At 39.7% G+C, this 25,705-nt stretch overlaps 1 protein-coding gene across 1 annotated transcript; it reads right to left on the reverse strand.

Moving 5' to 3' along the window:
• Nucleotides 1-12,904: 12,904 nt before the first annotated feature.
• Nucleotides 12,905-25,131, reverse strand: CGA (glycoprotein hormones, alpha polypeptide). The gene is made up of 4 exons (XM_003897874.4): nt 24,762-25,131; nt 15,599-15,705; nt 13,685-13,869; nt 12,905-13,235 (listed from the first exon to the last, which is right to left on the reverse strand). The coding sequence occupies exons 2-4, from the start codon at nt 15,696-15,698 to the stop codon at nt 13,158-13,160; spliced, it is 363 nt and encodes a 120-aa protein (XP_003897923.2). The 5' UTR covers nt 15,699-15,705; nt 24,762-25,131; the 3' UTR covers nt 12,905-13,157.
• Nucleotides 25,132-25,705: the final 574 nt, after the last annotated feature.

Below are 25,705 nucleotides of genomic sequence, written 5' to 3' on the forward strand. Positions count from 1 at the left end.
GGAAAAGAAATGCAAAATACAGGATTTTCAGGCAGTGCTTCAAAATTAAGACCTTAGGGAAAGCAATTTCAAAAGCAAAAATAGATGTCACCAGTCCCCATTCTTATTTGAGATCTTATGCCGAATTAAACAGGGTTTTGATAATCATCTGGCACAGCAGTTCTCAATCAGTGACGCATATTAGAAACAACTGTGGAGTTTTAAAGTATACATAAACTTGGGCTCAAGCACTGGGATTCAATTCACTGGATCTAACATTCAGCACAACATCTGTCATGTTTAAAGTCTTGGATAAATATATGATTTTTTTTATGAGGAAGCACATATCTAAAGGTAAGACCTCTCTATTCCCTAAAGGAACAGGAAATCCTGCCTTCTATTCTCCAGTTGAATTTGGAATCATTAATGTAGCCTCCATTTATCCATCTGGGAAAAATGAGTCAGGCCACCAATTTCCCACCACCACAGAAAGAGTCACTATCAGAGCTGAAATGCCATCAAGGATTTTCTTTCTTTTCTTTTCTTTTTTTTATTTATCTATTTATTTATTTATTTATTTATGAAACAGGGTCTCACTCACTCTGTAGACCAGGCTGGAGTGCAGTAGTGTAATCACAGCTCGCCCCAACCTCCACCTCCCTCCTCAGCCTCCTGGGTAGCTGGGACTACAGGCACAAGCCACCATTCTTGTATAACTTTTGTACCGTTTTTTGTAGAGATGGGATTTCACCATGTTGCTCAGACTGGTCTCGAACTCCTGGGCTCAAGTGATCCAGCTGCCTTGGCCTCCCAAAGTGGGATTTTCTTAACCAGTAATTGGTCCCCATTATTTGCAGCCAAGTATTATAATTATAATCATTAAATCCTGCTTATCAAAGTTACTTTTAGAACTATTTATGGTCATTCTCTGGCTATGAACAGACTGTCAGTGTGTTCCTGGACCAAACTGAGGGTCGGGTTGCTATTTTTCGCAGCCCAATAACGAGATGCAGATGAACTGGGGAAGAAGAGAGTTTTTATTTCTGTAACCCATTACAGGGAGAAGGCCTGGAAATTATCGTCAGATCAACTCAAAATTACAAAGTTTTCCAGAACTGATATACCTTCTAAGCTGTATGTCTACATGCAAGTATGCATTCATCTAAAGACATATGTGATTAACTTCTTTTAATCTGTAACTAAGGTCTGAGTCCTGAAGAGCTTTCTCTGGAGCCTCAGTAAATTTACTTAATCTAAATGGGTCCAGGTGCTGCGGTGATTACCCTTATCTTGCCTCCTGCTAAATCACAGAGGTTTGGGGAGTTCCTTCAGACCCCCAATAAACTTGTTTGTGGAGGCCTGGGGAGTTTCTTCAGACCCACAATAAAACTTGTTTACCCCTAAATGGGTCCTAGTAAGAATTCCCTCATTATTTTGTCATGCTTTAAGGCCCGGGAATGGCTTAGGCAAAACTCTTGATGGGCTTTTGTTACATCCCAGCCTTTGTATGAGGGCACTGGCTTTTACTATTTAACTTAACCACTCAGTCAGTGCTGAGACAGCTGTTAGTGAGGCCTCGCCTGCCACAAGTGTGAGGCGGTAGAACAGTGGCATTTCCTTTCTCTTTGTAGTTAGGATAAAAGCTATGTGAAAATCCTATGTAAGTACCTCTGCCTGCCCTCACACATTCAAGCCACACCAGCTGGCTTTTTCTCACTCAGCATGTCAAGTGACCTCTAGATGGGTTGGGCCTAAACAGACAGGAGCATGGCCCTGGCATGGAGCAGAAACTGGGGTGGGGAACCAGCTGGGGCCTGGGAGCAGGCCAATCTGGCTAGAAGAACATGTCCTCTACTCAGGGAAGGCTCCTCGGCATTAGGAAAGCCCACCATGGAGTAACAATGAATGGGGTAACATGGTCACCAAGAATTCAGAGGCAGTTGAAATCTGGAAATCCACTAACAGCTGGACTTTCTTCATCTGGAAAGGCATTGAATTAGGCCCTATGTTTGCTTCTGAGTCTTCTTGAGACTAAGTAAAGGGCAAAAAGCTGATTTGCACAAGATTCATTTTCTGCTCTAATAAGCATAGAAAAATTACGTTAGATAAATGTTTAATGAGACTGAAAGTCAAGGAAGAATACGTCACAGGAGACTTTGATTAAGGAACATATAAGTAGCTTAATTGGCTTTCTTTACTGATTTTTAAAAAATAAAAACAGGGGCCGGGTGCAGTGACTCAGGCCTGTAATCCCAGCACTTTGGGAGGCCTAGGTGGATGGGTCAAGAGATCGAGACCATCCTGGCCAAAATGGTGAAACCCCGTCTCCACTAAAAATACAAAAATTAGCTGGGCATGGTGGCATGGGCCTGTAGTCCCAGCTACCTGGGAGGCTGAGGCAGAAGAATCACTTGAACCCAGGAGGCGGAAGTTGCAGTGAGCCGAGATCATGCCACTGCACTCCAGCCTGGCGACAGAGAGAGACTCTGTCCCAAAAACATAATAACAGAGGTAATTATTTTACTAACCTCCTTACAAAGATTGACAGCAAAACTTTCCTTAGAGTGACAGACCAGTCCCTTTGTCACCTGGGCCTCACATCTTGATTTAGCCATAACTCCCACAGTTCCCAGCCCACAGCACTGAACCCCTGTGCAGAGTCCTAGACTACTTCCTCCCTCACTCCAGCACGTACCATGCCTCTGAGCTGTTCCATCTCACTGGAATGTCCTTGGTTCTCCTTTTCAACTTTATGAAACCATGTAAACAGGTCAAAGCCCAGCGTAGACATTTCCACTTCCATAAAGTGGTCCCTGTCCCAACCTCCTACTGCAGGCAGAGCTGATTCCGCTGTCTCTGCACTTTATGCCTGTACACCTCAGGGCATTCTGATGGGCAGCCAAGATTGAGAATCATTGTCTTAGAACTAACATCTATCAAGCCGGGGATGGTGGCTCACACCTATAATCCCGGCACTTTGGGAGCCCAGGGTGGGTGGATCGCCTCGAGTTCAGGAGCTCAAGACCAGCTTGGACAACATGGCAAAACACCATCTCTACCAAAAATACAATTAGCCAGGCATAGTAGGTCTCAGCTATTCAGAAGGCTGAAGTGGGAGGACTGCCTGAGCCTAGGAGGTTGAGGTTGCAGTGAGCTGAGATTGTACCACTGCACTCTAGCCTGGGTGACAGAGTGAGACCCTATCTTAAAAATAAAAAATAAAAAATAAATTAAAAACCTAGTATCTATCAAATACTTATTTGAAACAACATGAGCAATATGATCACTCTGATCTGTACATTTATCCTTCTCTATGTATATAAGCATTAAAATGTCTGATTATGGGCCAGGTGCAGTGGCTTACGCCTGCAATCCCAGTACTTTGGGAGGCCAAGGCAGGTAGATCACATGAGGCCAGGAGTTCCAGTCCAGCCTAACCATGTTGGCAAAACCCTGTCTCTACTAAAAGTACAAAAAATTTTCAGGGCATGGTGGCACGTGCCTATTGTCCCACTACTCGGGAGGCTGAGGCAGGAGAAATGCTTGAACCCAGAGGACTGAGGTTGCAGTGAGCCGAGATCACACCACTGCACTCCAGCCTGGGCAACAGAGTGCTCTGTTGTCAAAAAAAAAAAAAACTCTAATTATGATTATTGTTTCTGAGTGATAGCATTATGGGTCATTTTTTATACTGAATTTTATACTTTTCCATATTACCAGAATTTTTTAATGAGAATGTTTTGATGAAATGAAAGATCATTTTAAAAGAAGCCTTCTCTGTCTTATCCAAAAATGTCTACCCATCCCACCCCACTACTCTCTATTTTTATGTGCTATTGGGTTTTTTATATAGCCCTTGCCACAATTTTTAGTTATATATTTATCTATTCATTTGTTTCCTTGTTTATTTTCTGTCTTTGCCTCTTGACTATAAACTCATGAAGGGGAGGACTATATTATTTTATTCACCAATGTATATCCAATACCTACCACATTGCCTGGTATGGAGCAGACGCTCAAAAATATTTGTTGCTTAATGAATAGGTGGACAAAATAATATGTGGTGTAATAGAAGGAAGTTCAACAAGCACTGGGGAAAAAGGAGAGAATGAATAATTCTGTTAGAAGAAATCCAAGAAGGTATCACAAAGAAGGAGACACATGAACTGAGTCTTGAACAATTAATAGGATTTCCCCATGCAGTGAAGAGGGAGAGCTTTGTAGGCAATGGGAACACCCAGTCCAGAGGTGCAGGAGATATGAAGGCAAACACATGTTTATGAGACAAAAGTTGGGTGTGGCCAGGAGGTAGACAGAGTGATATATGAACATGAGGCTGCAGAGATAGGTTGGAGCCAATTGTGTAGAGCCTTGTGATTTGGCAAATAAATGGATCAGTAATGTTCATAAAGGGACTCAATACAGCAGAGTAAGGAATGCAGAAATCAGATTAAAAGGATTTTTATTACCTTTTTATTTTGAAGTAATTTTAGGCTTGCAGAAAAGCAGCAAAAATAGAGAGATCAAATATACCCTTCATTCATTTTCCCTAATGATAATATCTTGCATAACCAAAGTACAATTATCAAAACCAAGAGATATACTGGTACAATACTATTAACTAAAATATAGATTTTAGGCAGGGCGCAGTGGCTCACGCCTGTAATCCCAGCACTTTGGGAGGCCAAGGCAGGCAGATCACTTGAGGTCAGGAGTTTGAGACCAGCCTGGCCCACATGGTGAAACACCGTCTCTACTGAAAATACAAAAAATTAGCTGGGCTTGGTGGCACGCACCTGTAATTCCACCTGCTTGGGAGGCTAAGGTGGGAGAATCGCTTGAACCCGGGAGGTGGAGGTGGCAGTGAGCCGAGATCGGGTCACCACACTGTAACCTGGGTGACAGAATGAGACCCTGTCTTGAAAAATAAGTAAATAAAAATAAATTAAAAATATAGATTTTATGTAAATTTCATCAGTTTGCCACTAATATTATTTTTCTCTTCTGGGATCCAATCCAAGAACTTCACTTTGCATTACTTGTCATGTCTCCTTAGTCCCCTCTCATCTGTGATAGCAACTCATCTTTCCCTGTCTTTAATGAAACTTGACATTTTTTAAGAGTACTGGCCAGTTATTTTGTAGATTTTTCCTCCATTTGTTTGTCTGATACTTCTTCATAATTAGATGGAGTGCATGCATTTTCAGCCCTTCTCAGAGCATGGTTCTGGGGAGTCTTATGATGTTGGTACCCAACCTTATTGCTGGCGATGTTAACCTTAGTCGCTGTGTCAGCCAGCTTTCTCCACGGTAAAGTTGTAATTTTTCTCTTTGTAATGAATATGTATCTTAGAGTAGATGCTTTTTTTTTTTTTTTTTTTTTTTTTTGAGACAGGGTCTCACTTTGTCACCCAGGCTGGAGTGCAGTGGCACAATCTCAGCTCACTGCAACCTCAACCTCTAGGGGTCAAGTAATCCTCCTGCCTCAGCCCCCACAAGTAGCTGGACTACAGGGGCCTGCCACCACGCCCAGCTAATGTTTCTGTACTTTTTATAGAGACAGGGTTTCGCCATGTTACCCAGGCTGATCTCAAACTCCTGAGCTCAAGTGATCTGCCCACCTCAGCCTTTCAAAGTGCTATGATTACAGGCATACGCCAGTGTACCCAGCCTTAAGAATAAATGTGATTATATATACTTAAGGCATACAACATAATGTTATGGGATACATATAGATAGTAAAATGGTTATTATGTAAATGCATATAAATATTTTTATGTTCGCTAATATGAAACAATAAATACAGCAAACCAAATGAAGATAATGTTAATGGCATTTCAAACATCTTAAATTAGTAATAACAGGTTACTATATAATTAATTCCATTTTCCATCCTTTGCTTGCTAAATGTTTTTCAGGATTTCCCTTTCCTGAATATTCATTAGATGCTTTAGTGTATGCCTTGCTTTATTGCAGATGGCAACCAAACACAAAGAGGTTTTCTGGGTTTTTAAATTTTTGCTTTGTTGGAGGTTTTTTTTGTATATCTATATCTAGTCCCCTAGCCAACTGTTTTTAAACCTTTTATGTCCTAGCACAGAGAAAAAAAAATAGGATGAACTAGAAGGTGTTTGTGGATATCCAAATGGGGCTTGATTAAAAAAAAAAATACAGTTATGAGAAAAATACAAGGTATCAAATTTGAATGAAACTCAAATAAAATATTTTCAGATATTTCAATTTGAAATTTGAGCTTACGTCTTTAACCTAAATGTTTTTCCCTTCCTTGCATTGACAAATGTATTATTGAAATTCCTATAATAATCAGAAGGAATTTTGGAATTTAGCTTTAGCTTATCAAATATTTCTTGCCAAGTGCACAAGTATTACAGCTGCCACCCCACAGGTAGTTGGATGTCACTAAAAGGGCACATCAGGAGCAAATGAACAGAAGGATCCCATAAACATGAAGACAAATGTGCCCAGTCAGCTGGACCCGTCCTGCCCAGCATCACTCCCAGCCTCACCCACTGACTCTTCCAGAAGCTCCATGGACCACTTGTCCACAAGGGGCAGCAGTGAGCTCTGCAGCAGACTGAAGAAATCCATAGCTGGCAGTGAGGGAGAGCTTCCCTTTGGCCAAGCTCAGCTTCACAGTGCTGTGGCCAGCACTTGTATCTTCAGCTTCAGGAATCACAGAGCCTACCCCAGAGCCCTCAGAGCCCACCCTGCCCATGTAAACAGTGAATGCATCTCTGATGTTACCACTGTCTTCCATATCAGAGTGTTTCGCACAGAAACGCAGTCACTAGAATAACTGTGGTGGTAACCATAATTTAATTTAGATAGTAAATTATCTCCCTAAAACCCAAGGTTAAGACTTTAGTTCCTCCAACCATGATTTCAACCCAAGCACCTGCCAGCAACCCTTTATACACACAGCCTGTCCCACTTCCCCCATCTTCACAAAGATGCGGTACATTCCTAGGTTAAGCCCGGGTTTTCTTTCTTCCTCTTCCTTTATCCCTCTGAAGCCATCTTGGGCAAACCACTACTTCTGCCCTGCCTCCCAGTTCATCTCCATTTCCTAGGCCTATCCCTAATCCTGGTCTTGTCCAGTTATCCTCAACATGAGTTGCAATTGGGAAAAAGGTATACAGAAGTAAACTTGCACGTACTGAAATTCTACTTGCTGTCAACTTAACTAAGAATCAATTACTGTTCACAGACAATTTACAGCTAAATAAGTGACTATAATTCAAACACACTTTCTGATCAATAGCGTTTGGAGAAAATTGATACAGTTTTAGTGCTTTTACTTTACTATTCTACTTTCTGCTAACATCCCATTAAAGGAAATGGTTTTTAAACAATAGAATGTCTTTGTTGAACACTCTCTTACAAATTATCAATAATGTGCCAAGCTTCTGGCTGCTTCTTCAGAGACTCCTCTCCTGACCCTCCTTCCCTCCTTCTTTTTCCTAAAGCCTCAGCTTTCAAGTCCTAGAGATGAGCGAGCCCTGGAAGTCACGTTCAATAGAAAAGTATATGCTTTGCAGAGCATATGCTTTTCTGGAGTTCGGAAGGGAAATTCATTTTTAAAATCCAATAGTTACTTTCTTTTTCTGTCTCTCATCTTGAAATTTAATGCAATATTTAACTTCTCTCTTTGTTCTGAGGCAACTCAGATTCAGCTTTAGTTCCTTGTGAAAACAGCGTTTAAAATTTGCAATTCCTCATGCTACCCAGTTTTGAATAGAAGAATATGGATATCCTAGTCGACATTCAGAACACAGAAATCTCTTCATGTTTCTCCTCCTGAGGGATAGGATAGCTTTGAGATATGAATTAAGTTTCAAGGGAAATATCTGAAGAAGGCATTGAGCAAAGGAAGAAGAGCTCTAAGGGTGAAGCTGAAGCCCAAGTTTCCAGACAAAACATTAGTAGACAGTTCACAGACCAAATATCAGATCTTTTAATAGAATGGCTTTTCAACCTTGACAAATCTCCAGAAGAGTTTTCCGTTAGTGTCCGGGGGGAAATAGGTTCTTTGCAGATAAAATAAAAACGTCATAGATTTGGAAAGAAGTTGGAATTAGAAAGAAGCAGCACAGAAATGGAGATGCCCACTTTTCCTGTACATATTCTTTGTTCCTATACAACCAAAGCTTTGTACTTCTGTTTATCCAATTGTCAAATGAAGATGGTGCCACATGTTCCAACTTTCAGTCTGGAATGGGCTAAGTGAAAATCATTGACACATTAGACATGGGAAATTCTAAGAAAGTAGAAGAGCTGCATTAATGTCAGGCAGTTTGATGTTGTTTAACTTTTTGTCAAGTCAGTCAGTCTCTCTGGTCTTGTTGATGTTTGTGGTCCTAGCCAATTTCCTCATGTCAGTTTCATGGTCATTTGCATGTGTATTCTTTGGTTTTACCTTCCTGTCCTTTGCCAGATTCTGGACCTCCCTTCTACTTTTTCCATACAAGATAAAAACAAACAAAACAGTATTTGGACCAATATTTTATCCAGGATCCCCCACCCCAAGCAGTATAAGGATAATAAAGACATCAACATTTGGAATCTTAGATATCAAGATTCTCACCAATTTAGGCCATTATTTTTCAAAATGCAACAATGGTCAAATTACTATGATGAGATTATAGATAGAGCTGCCATGTAAGGTTGCACAGTTTGTGTAATGCACAAAGGTGCCCAGCCAGGAAGTGAGGGCTAACAACTATCCAGACCCCACTCCACCTCTGCCTGAGGGAAAAGATGTTTTTCTGCACCCATTTACTCAAGGTGCTGTGCCTGCCTAGAGAGGGCATACTTTTCCAATTTGTACCATAGTTGCATACAGCCTAGAGATCTTGATTATTTAGATTCATACAGAAGGGAAGAGGGGTCGGCATGAGTGGGTGGAAATGAGTAGGGTAATGGCCTATTCTTTCTGCTTGACTCCAGCTCTGACACCTCTGAGGTTACTGACTCTCCAGCAGCCTTTCCGGCCTCTCTCTCTTCCCATCACACATTTTTCCTCCCCACACTTTCTGTGCAGCTTCGTTCTTCTTTCTCCTCCCTTTCCAGTATCTCTCTTTCCCTCTCATCATTTTCTGCCCTTTCCTCTCAGTCCCAGGAGACGGACAAAGGCCAAGTGCCATCACTGTTACATTGATCTCCTCCTTGAGTACTAGTCACCAATAATATCCCTATAATCACTTTGGAGTTTCTTCTCATCGTCAAATCTTGACATAATTACAAAGTAGTAGAAGTCTTGCATCTTTGCTTTATCCTTTTCAATATCCTGCCAGGCACCTCCCTTTCCCAGCCAACAAGGGTTCAGAACTCCCAGTGCAGACAGAACCAATGGTCTGTTAAACTTGTGTAATAGTTCATTAAACTATTAATGACCAACCGCATTGCATCTCATGGGAGTGTCGTCATTTAAAACTCAGGTGCTTGGGATACCATGTTTTAGCCATAAGGAAGGAATCTCACAGGGGAGAATTCGGAGCAGCTTTCTAGCTGAGGTGAACAGTGGACAATTTTTTTGATAGAAGCACCCCCTCAAACATGTGCTTACTCTGCCTTAGGATTTCTTTCAAGTATTTTCACAGATGGTCTTGAGACAAAATTGCCAGCCTCCACACCTGCATCTCTTCCTCCTTGCTGCTTGTATAGCTGAGATTATAATCTTTTCTCTAGAGAGCTCACATCGGAGTTTTCAGATTGACTGTCCCGAAAGCCATGACGACTATTTTCTCAGCCAAACTCATCCAGAAGCTTGGAAGTCCAGCAACTACCCTTCCTTTAGTGTTAACAGAGCTCCTCAAACTCCTCTATTTAAGTACTCCTAATGCAAGAGTGAAACTGGAGGTTTGGGAGGGCTCAGAAGAGCAGGATCTGAAAGGCCCCACCCTCGGCATGAAATTTCTTTTTAAGTCACTGTTTTTCTTCTTATTTTTGGCAATTTTGCATTCTACTCTATAATATATCCATTTTTGTTTTGAAGTAAAAATAACATTTCCCCAAGTCTTCAAGCAAAATTGATCCTGCAGAAAGGTGCTTGTTTATTCTGCAGCTTCAGGAACCCTCAGGCCCTCCAGCTTGAGAAACTAGAAGCCTAGTTAAAATCCATATTTCTCTGCATGTTATACAAGGACCTTCTTGACAGGTACATATTTATCTCTACAGTTCCAGTCCTCCAACCAGCTTCCCACAGGGCAATCACACTGAACTCCTTGAAATTCTGTGACCATCTTAGTGTTTCTTATCTCAGAATAATTGCTTATGTTGTTTCCTCAAACTAGAATGTACTCTCCCCCATCTCTCTGCTTATCTTCTAGACCCAACTCAAGGATCATGTTGCCCTGTGAAGCTCTCTATGACAAGCCCCAACAGGCTGAATAAGCCATCCCTCCCTTTATGCCACCAAAGTTCACTCTTCTCCCATAGTGTACATCGCTCTTGATTATAATTTGCTGCTTATGCTACCCTTCTGCACTAGACTGTGAATTGCTTCAGGGCAGGGTCTGTGTCTTATTCATCTTGGCCATCACTGGATCAGCACCCAGCCTGGCACATGGTAAGACAGGAGGTAAGTATGGCTATGACATTTCATCCTAGCGCTCACCAGGGTTGACCTGGCTGAGCTAAATGGACATGGGGATGTCCCTTTCCTCTCTCTTTACTCCTCGAGTGTCTCTTCCATTCTTTCTGTCAAATAGGATGGTCCCAGATGAACAAGGACATTCTAGCCGAGAAGTTTCAGAAGCTTTCCATCATTGATGAGCCCTCCAAACAAGCTCTCCAGACCTGACGCTTAGTAGGTTCTCAGTCAATATCTTCTAAATATTTGAATGAACCAGTGATCACCACCATTGTTTCTCTGATTAAGCAGTTTTAAATTTTTTCAATCTTATCTTCCAGAGATTCCTGATGTCTAAATCCCAGTGATCTAACAAAACATCAACATTTACTATACATTCAATGAAAGTATAATAAATAAATGAAGAAATGGACTAATGTCTTCATGTGTCCTTTCACGTTTCTTGAAAAGTACATGCACAAACAGGGCACAGAGGCTCATGCCTATCATCCCAACACTTTGGGAGGCTGAGGTGAGGGATCACTTGAAGCCAGGAGTTAGAGACCAGCCTGGTCAACAGGACAAAACGCCTGTCTGTACAGAAAAAAACAAAAACAAAAACAAAAAAACAGGCACTGTGGCTCACACCTGTAATCCCAGCCAGCACTTTGCGAGGCCGAGGCAGGCAGATCACTTGAGGTCAGGAGTTCGAGACCAGCCTGGCCAACATGGTGAAACCCCATCTCTACTGAAAATACAAAAATTAGCCGAGCATAGTGGCATGTGCCTGTAGTCCCAGGTACTCGAGAGGCTGAGACAGGAGAATCACTTGAACCTGGGAGGCAGAGGTTACAGTAAGCCAAGATTGCACCACTGCCAGCCTGTGCAACAGAGCCTCTGTTAAAAAAAAAAAAAAAAAGGACATGTACTTCCTATTTTAACTTATTTACCCTAACACCTGATATGTTTACCAGCCTACTAAGGAACAAGGAACTGGCTTGCCGCTTGGAAATAAAATTTTGACAAATGGGTGGTGATCAAAATTTCTTTCTCAAAACCTTACCAGTTACCAGTGTAATCATCTTTTTTAAATTACAGGCTCCATTAGGAGTAGAACTTTTTTGAGTAACTGTGATCTCCACCATGGCTAATATAATTTAATATTTATAATACCATTGTCCTCAAGGTAAGGACCACCTCTCAGTATAAATGCTCAACGGATGTGGCGCTGAAGCATGGCACTACTCTTAAGCATTTTTGTTTGCTTGTTTGTTTGAGACTGAGTCTCACTCTCTATCGCCCGGGCTGGAGTGCAGTGGCACAATGTCAGCTCACTGCAATCTCCGCCTCCCAGGTTCAAGCGATTCTTCTGCCTCAGCCTCCTGAGTAGCTGGGATTACAGGCGCCCACCACCATGCCTGGCAATTTTTGTATTAGTAGAGACAGGGTTTCACCATGTTGGCCAGGCTGGTCTCAAACTCAACCTCAAGTCATCTGCCTGCCTCGGCCTCCCAAAGTGCTGGGATTACAGGTGTGAGCCACCATGCCCGGCCATCTTAAACATTTTAAAAAACAAAGTGAATATGCCAGGCATCCCACCTAGACCACAGTGAGTGCTAAATGAATGTTTTGATCATCATTTATTCATTCTTAGCCAGATCTGAATGTGAAAAACAAAATCTGATGCCTCCGGAATTTCAGAGCAATGCCCAGTTTTAATTGGGTGCAATGATGCCCTTTCCTTGGCCACTATTCAGTTATAGCCTTGCTGCCAGGGACAAACAAGATGAGCGTTTTTCAGTCAGGCACAAAGCAAGTAAATAGAAACTTCAGTCTGGGAGTGATTTTGTCTTTCCCAAACCCTGGAGGAGGGTTCTCCGTTTTTCTTTTGTTCGTTTGTTTTTTATTGTACCCTTCTAACAGTAAAAAGTTTCTGATCAAACGTTCCCAATATATGGATAATTATTTATTTATAAATTGTATACATGTATTACTATACTAATGTATCTGTGCTTTTATAAAATCCATCAAAATGGAAATTTAAAGTTATATAAAAATGAATATAATATATAAAATTATATAAAATGAATATAAATAGAAGTTCTCATATTTTCTTCTCTTGCCCTAACAAATGTCTTGTAAGTAGCCCACTGGCTGAAAGGACTCACATGCTACTAGAAGGTGTGGTAACAGCAAGGCTCGCCAAACCATTTGGTAACTGTCAAGTCACCAAACACATGTGGCCCCAACTCACCCAATGGCCCACTCTCTTCCATTAATGCTGTCAAAAGCTATTGGCTTTACTTTGAAGAAAAATGATAATTCAGTCATTGAATGATGATTTAAAAGACTTTATTTGCAGTGGAACAAGCTAAATGCTGTATTCGCTCCAAATGAAAAGAACGAGACTACTGATTGTACTGTAGGATAAGGAGGAAGGCAATAAAGCTGCAGTATATCCTTGAAGCATGTCAAAGTGGTATGGTAGGGAAAACGAGAGTTTTATCTCACAAAGCCATAAACACTGAACAAGTTAATTTTCCATTCCAGCAAATCAGCAGTCATCAAAACAGCACTTGGCAAAACATTTAAAATTTGTGATAATAACAAGTACTGCAGTGGCACTGCGTGTGGTTCTCCACTCTGACACTCCCCATTACCATGACCTAAAGGGGAAGGAAAAAAACATATCATAGATTAGATGATAGAGAGATGATAGATACATACATACATACATACATACATACATACATAGAGGCAAAATTGAAGAATATTAAATAAAATTGTCTGCATTCTGCTGAAATAAATACATGCATACTACATTTGCACAGCCTCCTTTTTAGGAGATATGTTTAGCATGAGTAAGCTGTACTTTCTCCCAACCTGCCCCTTGTCACCTCTACCCCTATTCTCCTCACTCTGAATAAATCCAGCCTATACCCACAAGACAATTGACTCTTTTAATTAATGGGTAGAAATGTGTTCCCCACCTGTACAAATGCTCGACAGAGGCTGGGTCATTAGACACCTTTGGCCTTAAATCCCATGGGTGGGCTCTATGAACATTTCTCTGATTGGGCTGTTGGAAAGCTTCTGGGGCTCTTGAGGTTCTTACCCTGGTCAATGATTTAGCTACACAGCAAGTGGACTCTGAGGTGACGTTTTTTTCGACCAACATCGTCTTCTTGGACCTTGCTGGAGTGGGATATGCTCTAGAGAAGCAGCAGCCCATACACTGATATATTGGGGCACCCGGCTTGGAGAAGAATTGGTTTTCCCTTGGCTTGCATTCTGGGCAATCTATCAGGAAAAAAAAAAAAAAAAAGGCAGAGTAAAATAATCCAAAAAAGATTCAGAAAGAATCTATGAGGCCAGCACAGTAGCTCACGCCTGTAATTCTAGCACTTTGGGAGGCCGAAATGGAATTGCTTGAGCTCAGGAGTTCGAGAGCAGCATGGGCAACATGGTGAAACCCTGTCTCTACAAAAAATACAAAAAAAAAAAAAAATTAGCCAGACGTGATGGTGCACACCTGTAGTCCCAGCTACTTGACGGTCTGGGGCAGAAGAATTTCTTGAAGCTGGGAGGTCGAGGCTGCAGTGAGCTGAGATCGTGTCACTGTACTCCAGCCTGGGTGACAAAGTGAGACCCTGATTCAAAAAAAAAAAAATAAGAAAAAACGCGGTGGCTCACGCCTATAATCCTAGAACTTTGGAGGCTGAGGCGGGTGGATCACCGGAGGTCAGGAATTCAAGACCAGCCTGGCCAACATGGTGAAACCCCATCTCTACTAAAAATACAAAAATTTAGCTGGGCATGGTGGCAGGCGCCTGTAATACCAGCTACTCAGAAAGCTGAGGCAGGAGAATCGCTAGAACTCGGGAGGCGGAGGTTGCAGTAAGCTGAGATCACGCCATTGCACTCCAGCCTGGGCGACAGAGCGAGACTCTGTCTCAAAAGAAAAGGCAAGGTAAGGCAAGGCAAGGCAAGGCACGGCACAGTACAGCAAGGCAAGGCAAGGCAACAAATGAAACAAACTACAAATGTTTCCTTATGATGGGATAGTGAATATTATTTTTCCATCAAAAATGAAAGGAAACTAAGTAAGTGCTTTTTGGTTATATGTTAATCTTCATCTATAACATCTATTTAATATTTATACTGATTAATGTTCGTGAGAAATAAAATTTAAAAACAAACATTTTCACAGATATGCATAGAAAATCTCAGTTGTAGTCTTTCTTCAAGCATAGATTCTCTATCTCAATGCTAACAGTATGCCTAGAGGAAACACAAAACTTGACAGATGAAAACATCACGTTCATCTGAAAAGAGAATTTTGCGCAGAGGAAAAATATTTTTCCCCTTAGAATCTGCTATTGTTTTTCCCACACTAACTCCAAATATTGACAGAGAGAAATATGTCAGAATTAAGAAAGTCTGGTGAGTGCAGAGAGACTGATATTAGATCAGATGCCTGCACTTGGGACCTGGATTAAAATATTACCACTTATCTAGAGAAAAACCATAACCAATAGTAGCTCACAAATTTCAAAGCAGAAGGAATTATATCAGCTACTATATGAGATTTTTCAGACAATACAGCAAAACAAATTTACTGTATAAAATGGTTTTGCTTTTCTCACTTATTAACTGATGTGAAAATTCATCTACAAAGGCAATGTTAAAATCTCAAATCTTCTGGCAGAAATGTAAAAAATAACTGAGCTAACTGAATAAGGAGGGTTTTCTTCTTGTAAGACTCAAATAAAGAATAAAAAGGAATCTATTTCAGATGAAAATGCATAGGCTGCTACATAAATGGTTGTGTAAGATATCGTTTTCACTGCACATTTTCTGAACCTAATTTAATTTTATGTTCACAATCTACAAGAGCCTAGATATGAATCCAGCAGCAAAGGTTTATTACTTTTGAAAAGGAGGTAGAAATGTAATTAATGGAGTTATTGATGTACATCTAGAAATATGTGTTGTCCTTATTACTCAAACCACAAGCTTGGTCACACACCCTGCATTTTAAACTCTCCATCAGGAAAGGAATGGAGAATATGCAGAAACACCGACAATGTGACCAGAATGACAGCTGCATATTTTCTGTAGTAATCCATGGCGCTCCTACAAACAGACATAGAAGAAAAAAAAAAACAGTTAATTTAAAATTGGCTTCCCAGCCATAACAACACCCAGTAGTTTCAACATTACTACTAATAATAATCATCAGTGTCTTGACCTCTCTGCTTTTAGCTCCCAACATACACTAAAACCATGTAAATTTTTTTAAATTTCTCCTTAAGAAAGAGATAGATAACTGAATCTTCCCATTTCTCACATTAACTTCTAGAAATTGGTTTAATAATAATTACAATAAATTCTCTTCTTAAATTCTTTAAAATTTAAATTTCAGAATTTAAATTTTAAATTCTCTGTCATCCTGTTACAAAGCCTCAGTGTCCTTATTTGTAAAACATGGAACTTAAACTAGATAATACCTAAGAAAATATTTATAAACTTATATATGAGATATAAAATATACAATCATTTGATGGAGGATAAACACAAAGTATTCAACATTATCAGCCATTAAGGAAATGCGAATTAAAACTACAATGACATATTACACATCTATCAGAATGGCTAAAATAAAAAATAACACCAAATACTGGCGTGGATGCAGAGAACCAAGATAACTCAGGCATTGCTGGTGGGAATATAAAATGGTACAGCCACTCTGCGAAATAGTTTGGCGGTTTCTGATAAAACAAAACATGTACTCACCATATGCCCCAACAGTTGCACTTTTGGGCATTTATCTCAGAGAACGGAAGACTATGTTCACACAAAACTTATATATAAATATTCATAGAAACTTTGTTTAAAGTAGCCAAAAAACTGGAAATATTTCAAATGCCCATCAGCAGGTGAATGGTTATACAAATGATGGTATAGTCATACCATGGAATACTGTCCAGCAACAAAAAAAAATGAACACACTATTGATACACACAGCAACTTGAATGGATCTCGAGAGAATTATGCTGAATGAAGGCTGAATACTATATGATTCCATCTATATAACACTGTGGAAATAAAATTATAGAGATAGAGAATAGATTAATGGTTTCAAGGAGTGAGCACTGGGAAAGAAGTGTATAAGGGTGAGTGTGGCTCTAAAGGGATATAGCACAAGGGAGCTGTGGTGATGGGACAGCTGCATGTTGATAAGGATGTTAGTCACAGTAATCTACACATGGGATAAAACTGCATAACAGGGCACTAGTATTTTGTGTGTGTGTGTGTGTGTGTGTGTGTGTCTTAAATCTGAATAAGCTGTATAGGTGGCAGCAATGTCAGTTCTCTAGTATTCACATTGCACTATAGTTATACGAGATAATTATCAATGAGGGAACAAGCTGAAGGGTATACAGGACTTCTCTGTACATTTTTTTTGCAACTTCATCTAAATCTGCAATTATTCAAAATAAAAGTTTTTTTAAAAAAAAAATTCAGAATGAGGCTTAAAGGTACATATGAGTGAAAACTTTTGGTTATTTTTCATGTAGACTGACATAATAGGGCTGAGTTTCTGCTAGATGTTTATATTAATCCATAACCCTTCTTAGGAATAATTTGTCAGACAGCAGAACTAAGTTTATAATACATGTTGAGTATTTCTATTCTGAACATTTGAAATCTGAAATGGCCCACAATCTGAAACATTTTGAGCACCAACATGATAACACAAGTGGAAAGTTCCACATATAAGTACTTAACAGAAACTTTGTTTATGCACAAAATATTCAAAATAGTGTATAAAATTACCTTCGGGCTATGTATATACAAAACAAATGATTTTTATGTTTGTACAATATTATTCATTGTGATTATATATAATTAATGTATTAAGTGATTTATGAAATAGGTAAACACTCTACCAGTGTGCCATACAAGCCATATACATACCTTAAATCCATACATACACCAATATATATCTTGACACACCAAGTATCACACACATACACATACATACACATCCCTATGTATACATTAATAATTGTTGCAAGATGGTTACAAGTGCTTGAAACAATGTAACACCCTGGCCTTTTGCTTGCAAATATGTTGCCATTGCTCCCCACTACCACAGAGTGGTGAGGTTTGTGGTTTTTCTAATGGTGACTAATCTACACTCTCTACACCAGGAAGCTCAAATGACTCATAACACATTCTTGAGATGACTAGGCTAGGATTAAAGGCATAATTTTGTGTTAGTCAAACAGATTAAATCTAACTGACTTCTAGAGGGTTAACCTAAGGTTTCACCTCTTTAGCCCCATCTAGTCCTGCTAACTACCAAGCAGAGACAACATAGCCTGCCTTCAGTGAATGATAACTAATGAAAGGAAGCCCAAAGAAGGTAAAGCTCTGAAGCCCCAGCACATTGCCTAGCATGAGACAGGGGTTCAGCCATTGTTTATTAAACAGAGGATAAGTCTTTAAGTGTAGCATCTGGCGTGGTCCAGAGAAGATAATAATAGTTTAGCTTTAACGAAAGATTTGAAGGTGGAACGTCTCAAAGGAAAATGGATGTTTAGATTGCATGCCACCGACTTCCACAGAGCAGTCCCTGGAGCTCTGCATGCTCACCTCTACCTTCTGCCAAATGACCACCTCTGTCTCTAAAGAACCTCAGGTCAGTGGTTAGGAAACTCAGCCTGGAGTGAAACTGGCTACCTGGCTACAGATTTTCTTTCCTCATATGCCCTGGCTCCAGGAAGTGGGTTTTTATCTTATTCTTATAACATCTTGTGAGCCCCAAGGCAGCAGTGAGTGTCTTTCATGATACATGCATCACACCCCCAACCTCAATGATCCGCCAGCTTCCCACTTCCTCTCAAAAAATGCCCAAACAGTGCTCCCAGACACTAGCGTGATCTTGAGACCTATTAACATGTTAGCTGATAATTTTCTCCAATGGTGGTGGCAAGGAATGGCTGAAAGATCGAAGGGAAGAGGAGAGACTGGTTAATACCCCTACAGTCTGATTCATTCATTCTTTGATACAGATAATTACTGTGTATCTTATTAAAAGATGAGTTTTAGATAATTTGGTAGAAGTTCAAATGTCAAAAAGTGCAAAATGTAAGCTCCAAATTGAATGCTTGGAAGATTTTAAAACTTTAAATAAGTACCTGCTGTGTGCCAGGAACTGTGTCAAGAATTGTATCAGTAGGAACTGGTGATACAAGTCAGGCATGGTCTCTAGCACTTTGGGAAGCCGAGGTGAGTGGATCACTTGAGGTCAGGAGTCCGAGACCAGCCTGGCCAACATGGTGAAAACCCATCTCTACTAAAAATACAAAAATTAGCTAGGCAGGGCACATGCCTGTAGTCCCAGCTACTCAGGAGGCTGAGGCAGCAGAATGGTTTGAACCCAGTAGGCAGAGATTGCAGTGAGCCTAGATCATGCTACTGCACTCCAACCTGGGTGACAAAGCAAGACTCTGTCAAAAAAAAAAAAAAAAAAAGAATGGGTGGTACAAATATGACTAAATGTCCTGCCATCTGAGGAGCTCAGGATACAACGAGGGCTCCAGTACAAAAGCAAATGAGCTGAAGTGACAACTGCTATAATAAAAGTATTTGTAGACATGGAGCCTTGTGGTAGGCCAGGGACAAGAAAATAGACAGAGGAAAAATTAATGGGAATAAAAACATGTACTTGATGAAAAAAAAAAACATCAGAGTAGTTAAGGTATATTTTATTATTTTGACATTCATGCAGGAGCTTCATGTATTCAGTCCATGTAATTTCCCCAGCAGGTAGCAAAGAGAGGATCCACAAACTGCCCTAGTATTCAGAGGAAAATAAGGCCAAGTGAAGGCACACAGCATAGTTATATTATTTTACACATTTCTATTTATCAGTCACTCAATAATGTTTGTGCTTCTCAAAATTTTTAAAGGGAGCCAACTTATTTTCCAGATAAAAGAGAGAGAAAAGAAGTGAAAAGGCCAGGTGAGGTGGCTCACGCCTGTAATCCCAGTACTTTGGGAGGCCGAGGCAGGTGGATCACCTGAAGTTGGGAGTTCGAGACCAGCCAGATCAACATGGAGAAACCCTGTCTCTACTAAAATACAAAATTAGCCAGACGTGGTAGTACATGCCTGTAATCCCAGCTGAGGTTTGCAGGGAGGCTGAGGTAGGAGAATCGCTTGAACCCAGGAAGGTGGAGATTGTGGTGAGCCAAGACGGTGCCATTGCACTCCAGCCTGGGCAACAAGAGCGAAACTCCATCTCAGAAAAAAAAAAAAAAAGGATAATAGAAAAAATGATGACCTTTATGATATTTATTTTAAAGGTAAATACAAGGATTGAGCAGTATTTAGAAGAAAGTTGAAGGGCTCATGGAATTGTGAAAACAATATCAATTCTTTTGTGCCCATTCTTAAAATAATCACATTTTGAGAAGCTTCTTAATTGACTAAATTTAAGGGACTTATAACAGATGTACTTATTCTATTTTAACTGTTATTTAAATATGCTTTACAATGCTAACACAATTATGGAATTAAAATCTCGCTTTTTTCATTACCCTTCTGTTTTTTCTAGCACATCAGCATTTTTTAAATCCTCTGCATGCTAAATCTACATTGCAAAAATCAATGAGAAGTTTTGACAGGATAAACTCCACACACCATAAATTATTGTTTTAAATGAGAATTACATGTATTTGTTGTTTAAAAGTATCTAATTTTAAAAGTCAACATTATTGTAATAATAAATACTACTAGGAATAAAACGATGGGTAGCGTCAATTTATCATTCAATAAAGTAAAACACCCAAAGCCCAGAAAAGTTTTATATGGTGCATCGTTATAGAAATATAAGAATGTTTCCAACTTTAAAAATTTGTGGATTACATTTTGTTATGTTTATTTGAGCTATTTTCATGCCATCTTTTTACACACCAAGCAGAATTCTCATTTAAGTGCACTATAGCATAGAACCATATTTAATTTGCCTGAAGTTTTTCAATAATAAGGTCGACAGGACTGGGTTATTGATTTATCAATCTTGACATCTTACTTTAAAAGGATTTTTTTTTCTTTGTAATAAAACAGATCAGAGGAGCTGCAAAGTGAAGCCCCTTGTTCGTTGCCCCTGTGTTTACTGCTATGGCAGATTGTACTTTCCAAAAATGGCCACAAAAATACCCCTCAGCCTACATTTATCTGCAGTGTGACCTTGTCACTCTCACATCAAACAGTGGTACGTCTATCTTTGTACCCCATTTCACCTAAGTAGGCCCTATGACTGCTTAGATCAGGAATATAGCAGTAGTGACACTGGACAAGTAGTAGGTATATCCCTTAACTGACCTGGCAGTTCCTGCTTTCCATCTCTTAGAAACCAGTTGCCATGGAAGAAATGCTCCTACACTGAGACCACCACAGGATGGGAAGGCCAAGCCACATGAAGATAGTAAAAGTGTCACATGGAGAGGGAGAAAGAGGCCAAGAAGTATTGAGGCACCAGACATCTGAGGGAAGAAACTGCCCTGGATGACTAGCCCCGCTGAGCTTTCAGATGACCCCAGCCGCAGCCTCCATCTGACTGCACTGAACCAGAAACTCGAGTTAAGAACTACACAGTTGAACTCAGTCCACCAGCGGAACTTTGAAAGATAATAATTTGTTATTTTACTCACTAAGTTTTCAGGTAACTTGATGCATCACAATAAATAACTGATACAACTGCACTCTCTTATAACAAACATTGCTCCAAAGTCTGAGATACAGAACCACAATCTTGCCTCTACTTTCTCCTCTGTGCATATGGCAGGTTGGGTGGGGAGGGTCTTTATATTAAGGGTCACATATTAAGTTAACTGATTACAGGAAATGTAACAAAGTATACAAAATTGGATTAGCATTCAACACAGTATCTGTAATACTGGATATGGTAACAATAGTATCTCATATTTTAAAAAATAACACCTACCATTAATTGAGCACTTGTGTGCCAGACATTCATTTGGGCACCTTGAACTCACAAATACATTCAATCATCATGACAATCCTGTGTAGTATCATTCTCATTTTTGTAAAGAAATTATAGAGATGAAGTAATCTATACAAGGTCACATAATTAGTTACTGGCAGAGCCAAGATTTTAAAATGTCTCTTTACAATTCCAAACTCCTAGCTCTGAACCACTTCATTGTACTGCTTTTAAATCTTTACATTTTACAATGAGCTTCTTAAATGATGTTTTCAGATGGCATAACCCTAAATAAGATGCTGACATCATTTTTTAGAGCAACGTTATTATGTGCCAGTTTAATATAACTTACCGATGTATTTTTTATTTTACATATTTATTTGACTTCACCTTCTACAGAACTGTCTTTAAAAAGCCATTTCTGCCATACCCGTTGGCTCAGGCCAGTAATCCCAGCGCTTTGGGAGACCAACGCACGTGGATCACTTGAGCCCAGGAGTTCAAGACCAGCCTGGAGAACATTGTGAAACTCCGTATCTGGGCCTGTAGTCCCAGCTACTTGGGAAGCTGAGGTGGGAGGATCGCTAGAGCCTGGGAGGATGAGGCTTCAGTGAGCTGAGATCGAGCCACTGTACTCCAGCCTGGGAGACAGTGAGAAACTCTGTCTCGAAAAGAGAGAGGAGAGGAGAGGAGAGGAGAGGAGAGGAGAGGGGAGGGGAGGGGAGGGGAGGGGAGGGAAAGAGAGAGAGAGAGAGAAAGGAAAAGAAAAGAAGAAATGAAAAGAAAAGAGAGCAAGTTCAGGTATAACTGATCAAGCTATGAGGACTGTCTGCAGTGGGGAACAGCAGGGGATCAGGGAAAGGGGAAAAAGCATTGGCTTTCTTTCTTTTCTTTCTTTTTTTTTTTTTTTTTTAATGAGACATGGTCTCACTCTGTCGATCAGACTGGAGTGCAGTGCCACAATCACTGCTCATTACAGTCTCAACTTCCCAAGTTCGGGTGATCCTCCCATCTTAGCCTCCCAGGTAAATAGGACAACAGGAGTGTGCCAGCAAGCCCAGCTAATTTGAGCGTGGTTTTTGTTTTTGTGTTTTTGTTTTGTTTTGTTTGTAGGGACAGGGTTTCTCTATGTTGCCCAGGCTGATCTTCAACTCTTGGGCTCAAGCGATATCCCCGGCTCTGCCTCCCAAAGTGCTAGAATTTCAGGCGAGAGCCCCTCTGCCCAGCCAGCATTAGCTTTCACATACATTCACTTGCTTTATTTTCTTCACACCTGTGTTATATATTAGAAAACTACACATTAGAGAATTTAAACGATTTGCCAAAGTTGCTCAGAAAGTAATCTGATCCTAAGATAGTGTCCTTCCACTTGTACTACCCCTATAGCCTGAAAGTATACCATGAATCCATGTCCTCCTTTATAACTTGGAGTCACACATGAATCACGCTGTTTCAGTTATGTTGTCTAATTTGATTTCTAATATTGTCATTGATTCTACCCCTAGTTCAGCCTAAGTGCCCCACCTTAAATCACAGAGTATTAAAGATGCTGGATCATTTCTACAATGTTATCTCTAAGCCTGATGAACCGAGAAATTGCTAGACTACTTTGTGCAACATTACAATGGCACTGCTGTAACATTATACACCAAATCCAGAATTTGCAAAGATCAAAAGTTGATAGCAAACTACTCTAGGAATCACAATCTGGAAAAATGAAATTTAGTGCTATGAACCATGCTGTTCTCAATAGAAATATAAGTTCACTCCTGTAAATTTTCTCTTTGTGAAAGTAGATTACTTTGATCTGTTTTTAAGCAAGATGTACATTACCTTCTAAGTTAGCCATTTCTGTTACCCAGCTCTTACTTTGAGTTTTCATGTAAATCTGGGTCTCGCATTAAAAAGAAATGTACACTGAAACTGAAAATCTGCTCTGGAACATAATTAATTGCTTTTCTAACATTTTTCTCACATGCTACCCTTTTCAGCAGGAAATGGTAAGAAATATGACTCACTTAAAATTTCAATGACTCTTATTGCAAAAAAAAAAATAATAAACTTAAGAAAACCAGAGTTAAAATTAAAATGAAAAACCATGAACCCTTTATAAATGAGGACCACTCTTGTCTTTCTTAAATAATTCAAGAATATAGCAATGTATTACATGCAATTTGGTTGACCAATATTATGAATAATTGAATTGGTATTAAGTCAAGTAATTATTTAAAAGATATTTTCAGAAACTTTAAATGATTCCTTTTCTAAGGCAAAATATCTGACTTTTGACTGGGAAAAAGATTGAAGAGCTTAGGAAACAAAATTCCTGTGGGATGAAAGACAGCTTCTGCATTGGTAAGGGACCCATATAGTGTCAGCCCATAGTTCTTTACACATGCCCATATCCTGTTCTTCGACGCTAATTAGAAGGGACAAAAAACTCTTTTATTTTCTAGTCTCTGTTTCCCAATCAGCCACCAATTCGTGTTAATGCAAAGATAGCCAAGGTTAGCTGCAAAAAAGTTTCCAGAAACTCATTGGAACTACTCAATGAGACTTGGGCAAGAGACTTATCATTGCAAATTCATGAATAATAGCTAGAGAAATACTACCAACTCTGATTTTTGCAGCATTGTATTAAAGAAGAAAATGAAAACAATGACGTTCAAGAAATTCCCTGCTACTATTCAAGTCTGCATGAGAACATCTATTCAAAAGATAATGAGAAGCTATGGTCATTCAGCCAAACAAGTGAGCCACTTTATCATGGGCCAGCTTGAAGATATAGTTATACATCACTTAAAAATGGATAATAAAACAATATCATAATGTCTGCTTGCCCTCTGTCTGGCTCCTGGAAGCTATTTGAAAGAATATCTTTCCAATGACATCCAATAATTCTTGAGGAAAATTTTTAGATCCTGACAGGCACTCAAGTATCCCAGCAGGAGACATTGGGTTTCTGGTTTCTGTTAGGTAGCATCTTACCCTATGATCACAGCCAAATTTTACAGACTTCCTCCCAATTCAATCACGACTGCTGAAAAGAGAATGAGTAAAAGTGTATCTCTCTTCTTATTAAGGTGTATGCAGAGACTCTGGAATCTCCCTCATATTCTCAAATATTTTACTCCTCAATTAAAATCCCCCAAAATTATTTTATGCATATTACCTTTCTCTGGGCTTTTTGCAGGATGTGTTCAGCGCAGTTGACTGCGGCTCCGAAGAGGGATTTTAGCTTCGTCTTGTGAGTTCTCAGTAACTGCAGTTAATGAAGTCCTCACCTGTTTTTTATACCAGCGGAGTGTTTCCACCAGCATCTAAGCCCTGGGATCAACAAGAAATTCCATCCAATGATTGAAGGGTACTTGGTGTAATTACCATGACGTCAATTTGATCTTATCTTTTCAACTTTTAGGTCATTTTTGTTTTGAGCCATTTTCAGGTGATGGTGACCACAAGGTCAGCCTATGAAAAGAGAGTACACTGTCATTTTGTACGTAATTTTACTGAGCCTTACACATAACATCCTGAAATTTGACACTTTCACATAAACAAGAGACATTTAATTAGCTAAGTACCTGATATTTACCTAAACAAGAGCTACAGATTTCAGAAAATAGATATAGAGCATTTCCAGGCTTATACCACTATTTCACTAGGAAACAGAAAAATAAAACACACGCCTATTTAGACTTTTCTAAAATTAATGTGCATCTGAATTTAATAAAGATGCATGAGAAAGGTATGAGGCAATTCTAAGAAGGACTGAATGGTTTTCAATATACATGCCTGTTTTTTTGTTTATTTGTTTGTTTTGTTTTGTTTTGTCATTTCACTTTTAAAGCTCAGTTTCTGCCTGAACAGAAAATGTGTATGTCATGGCTTGCCAGGTGTGGGACACTTAGTTCCAAGGTTCCCAACCCAGTGTCATCCTGAAACTTGCACAGCTCTTCAGACTACTGTGGCTTCTTTTTTGCACACAAAGATTATAACCCTTCAAAAGTTCCCATCTTTATCTACTCTGCTCAGTGCCACTTCTGCAAGGAACTGGCTTACATACAAATTACCAAGGACCTCTTCAGCGAAGAGTTTAGAAGGTCTGTGTGATGCAAA

Source organism: Papio anubis, chromosome 6 (assembly GCF_008728515.1).
Source record: "Papio anubis isolate 15944 chromosome 6, Panubis1.0, whole genome shotgun sequence".
Lineage (NCBI taxonomy): Eukaryota > Metazoa > Chordata > Mammalia > Primates > Cercopithecidae > Papio > Papio anubis.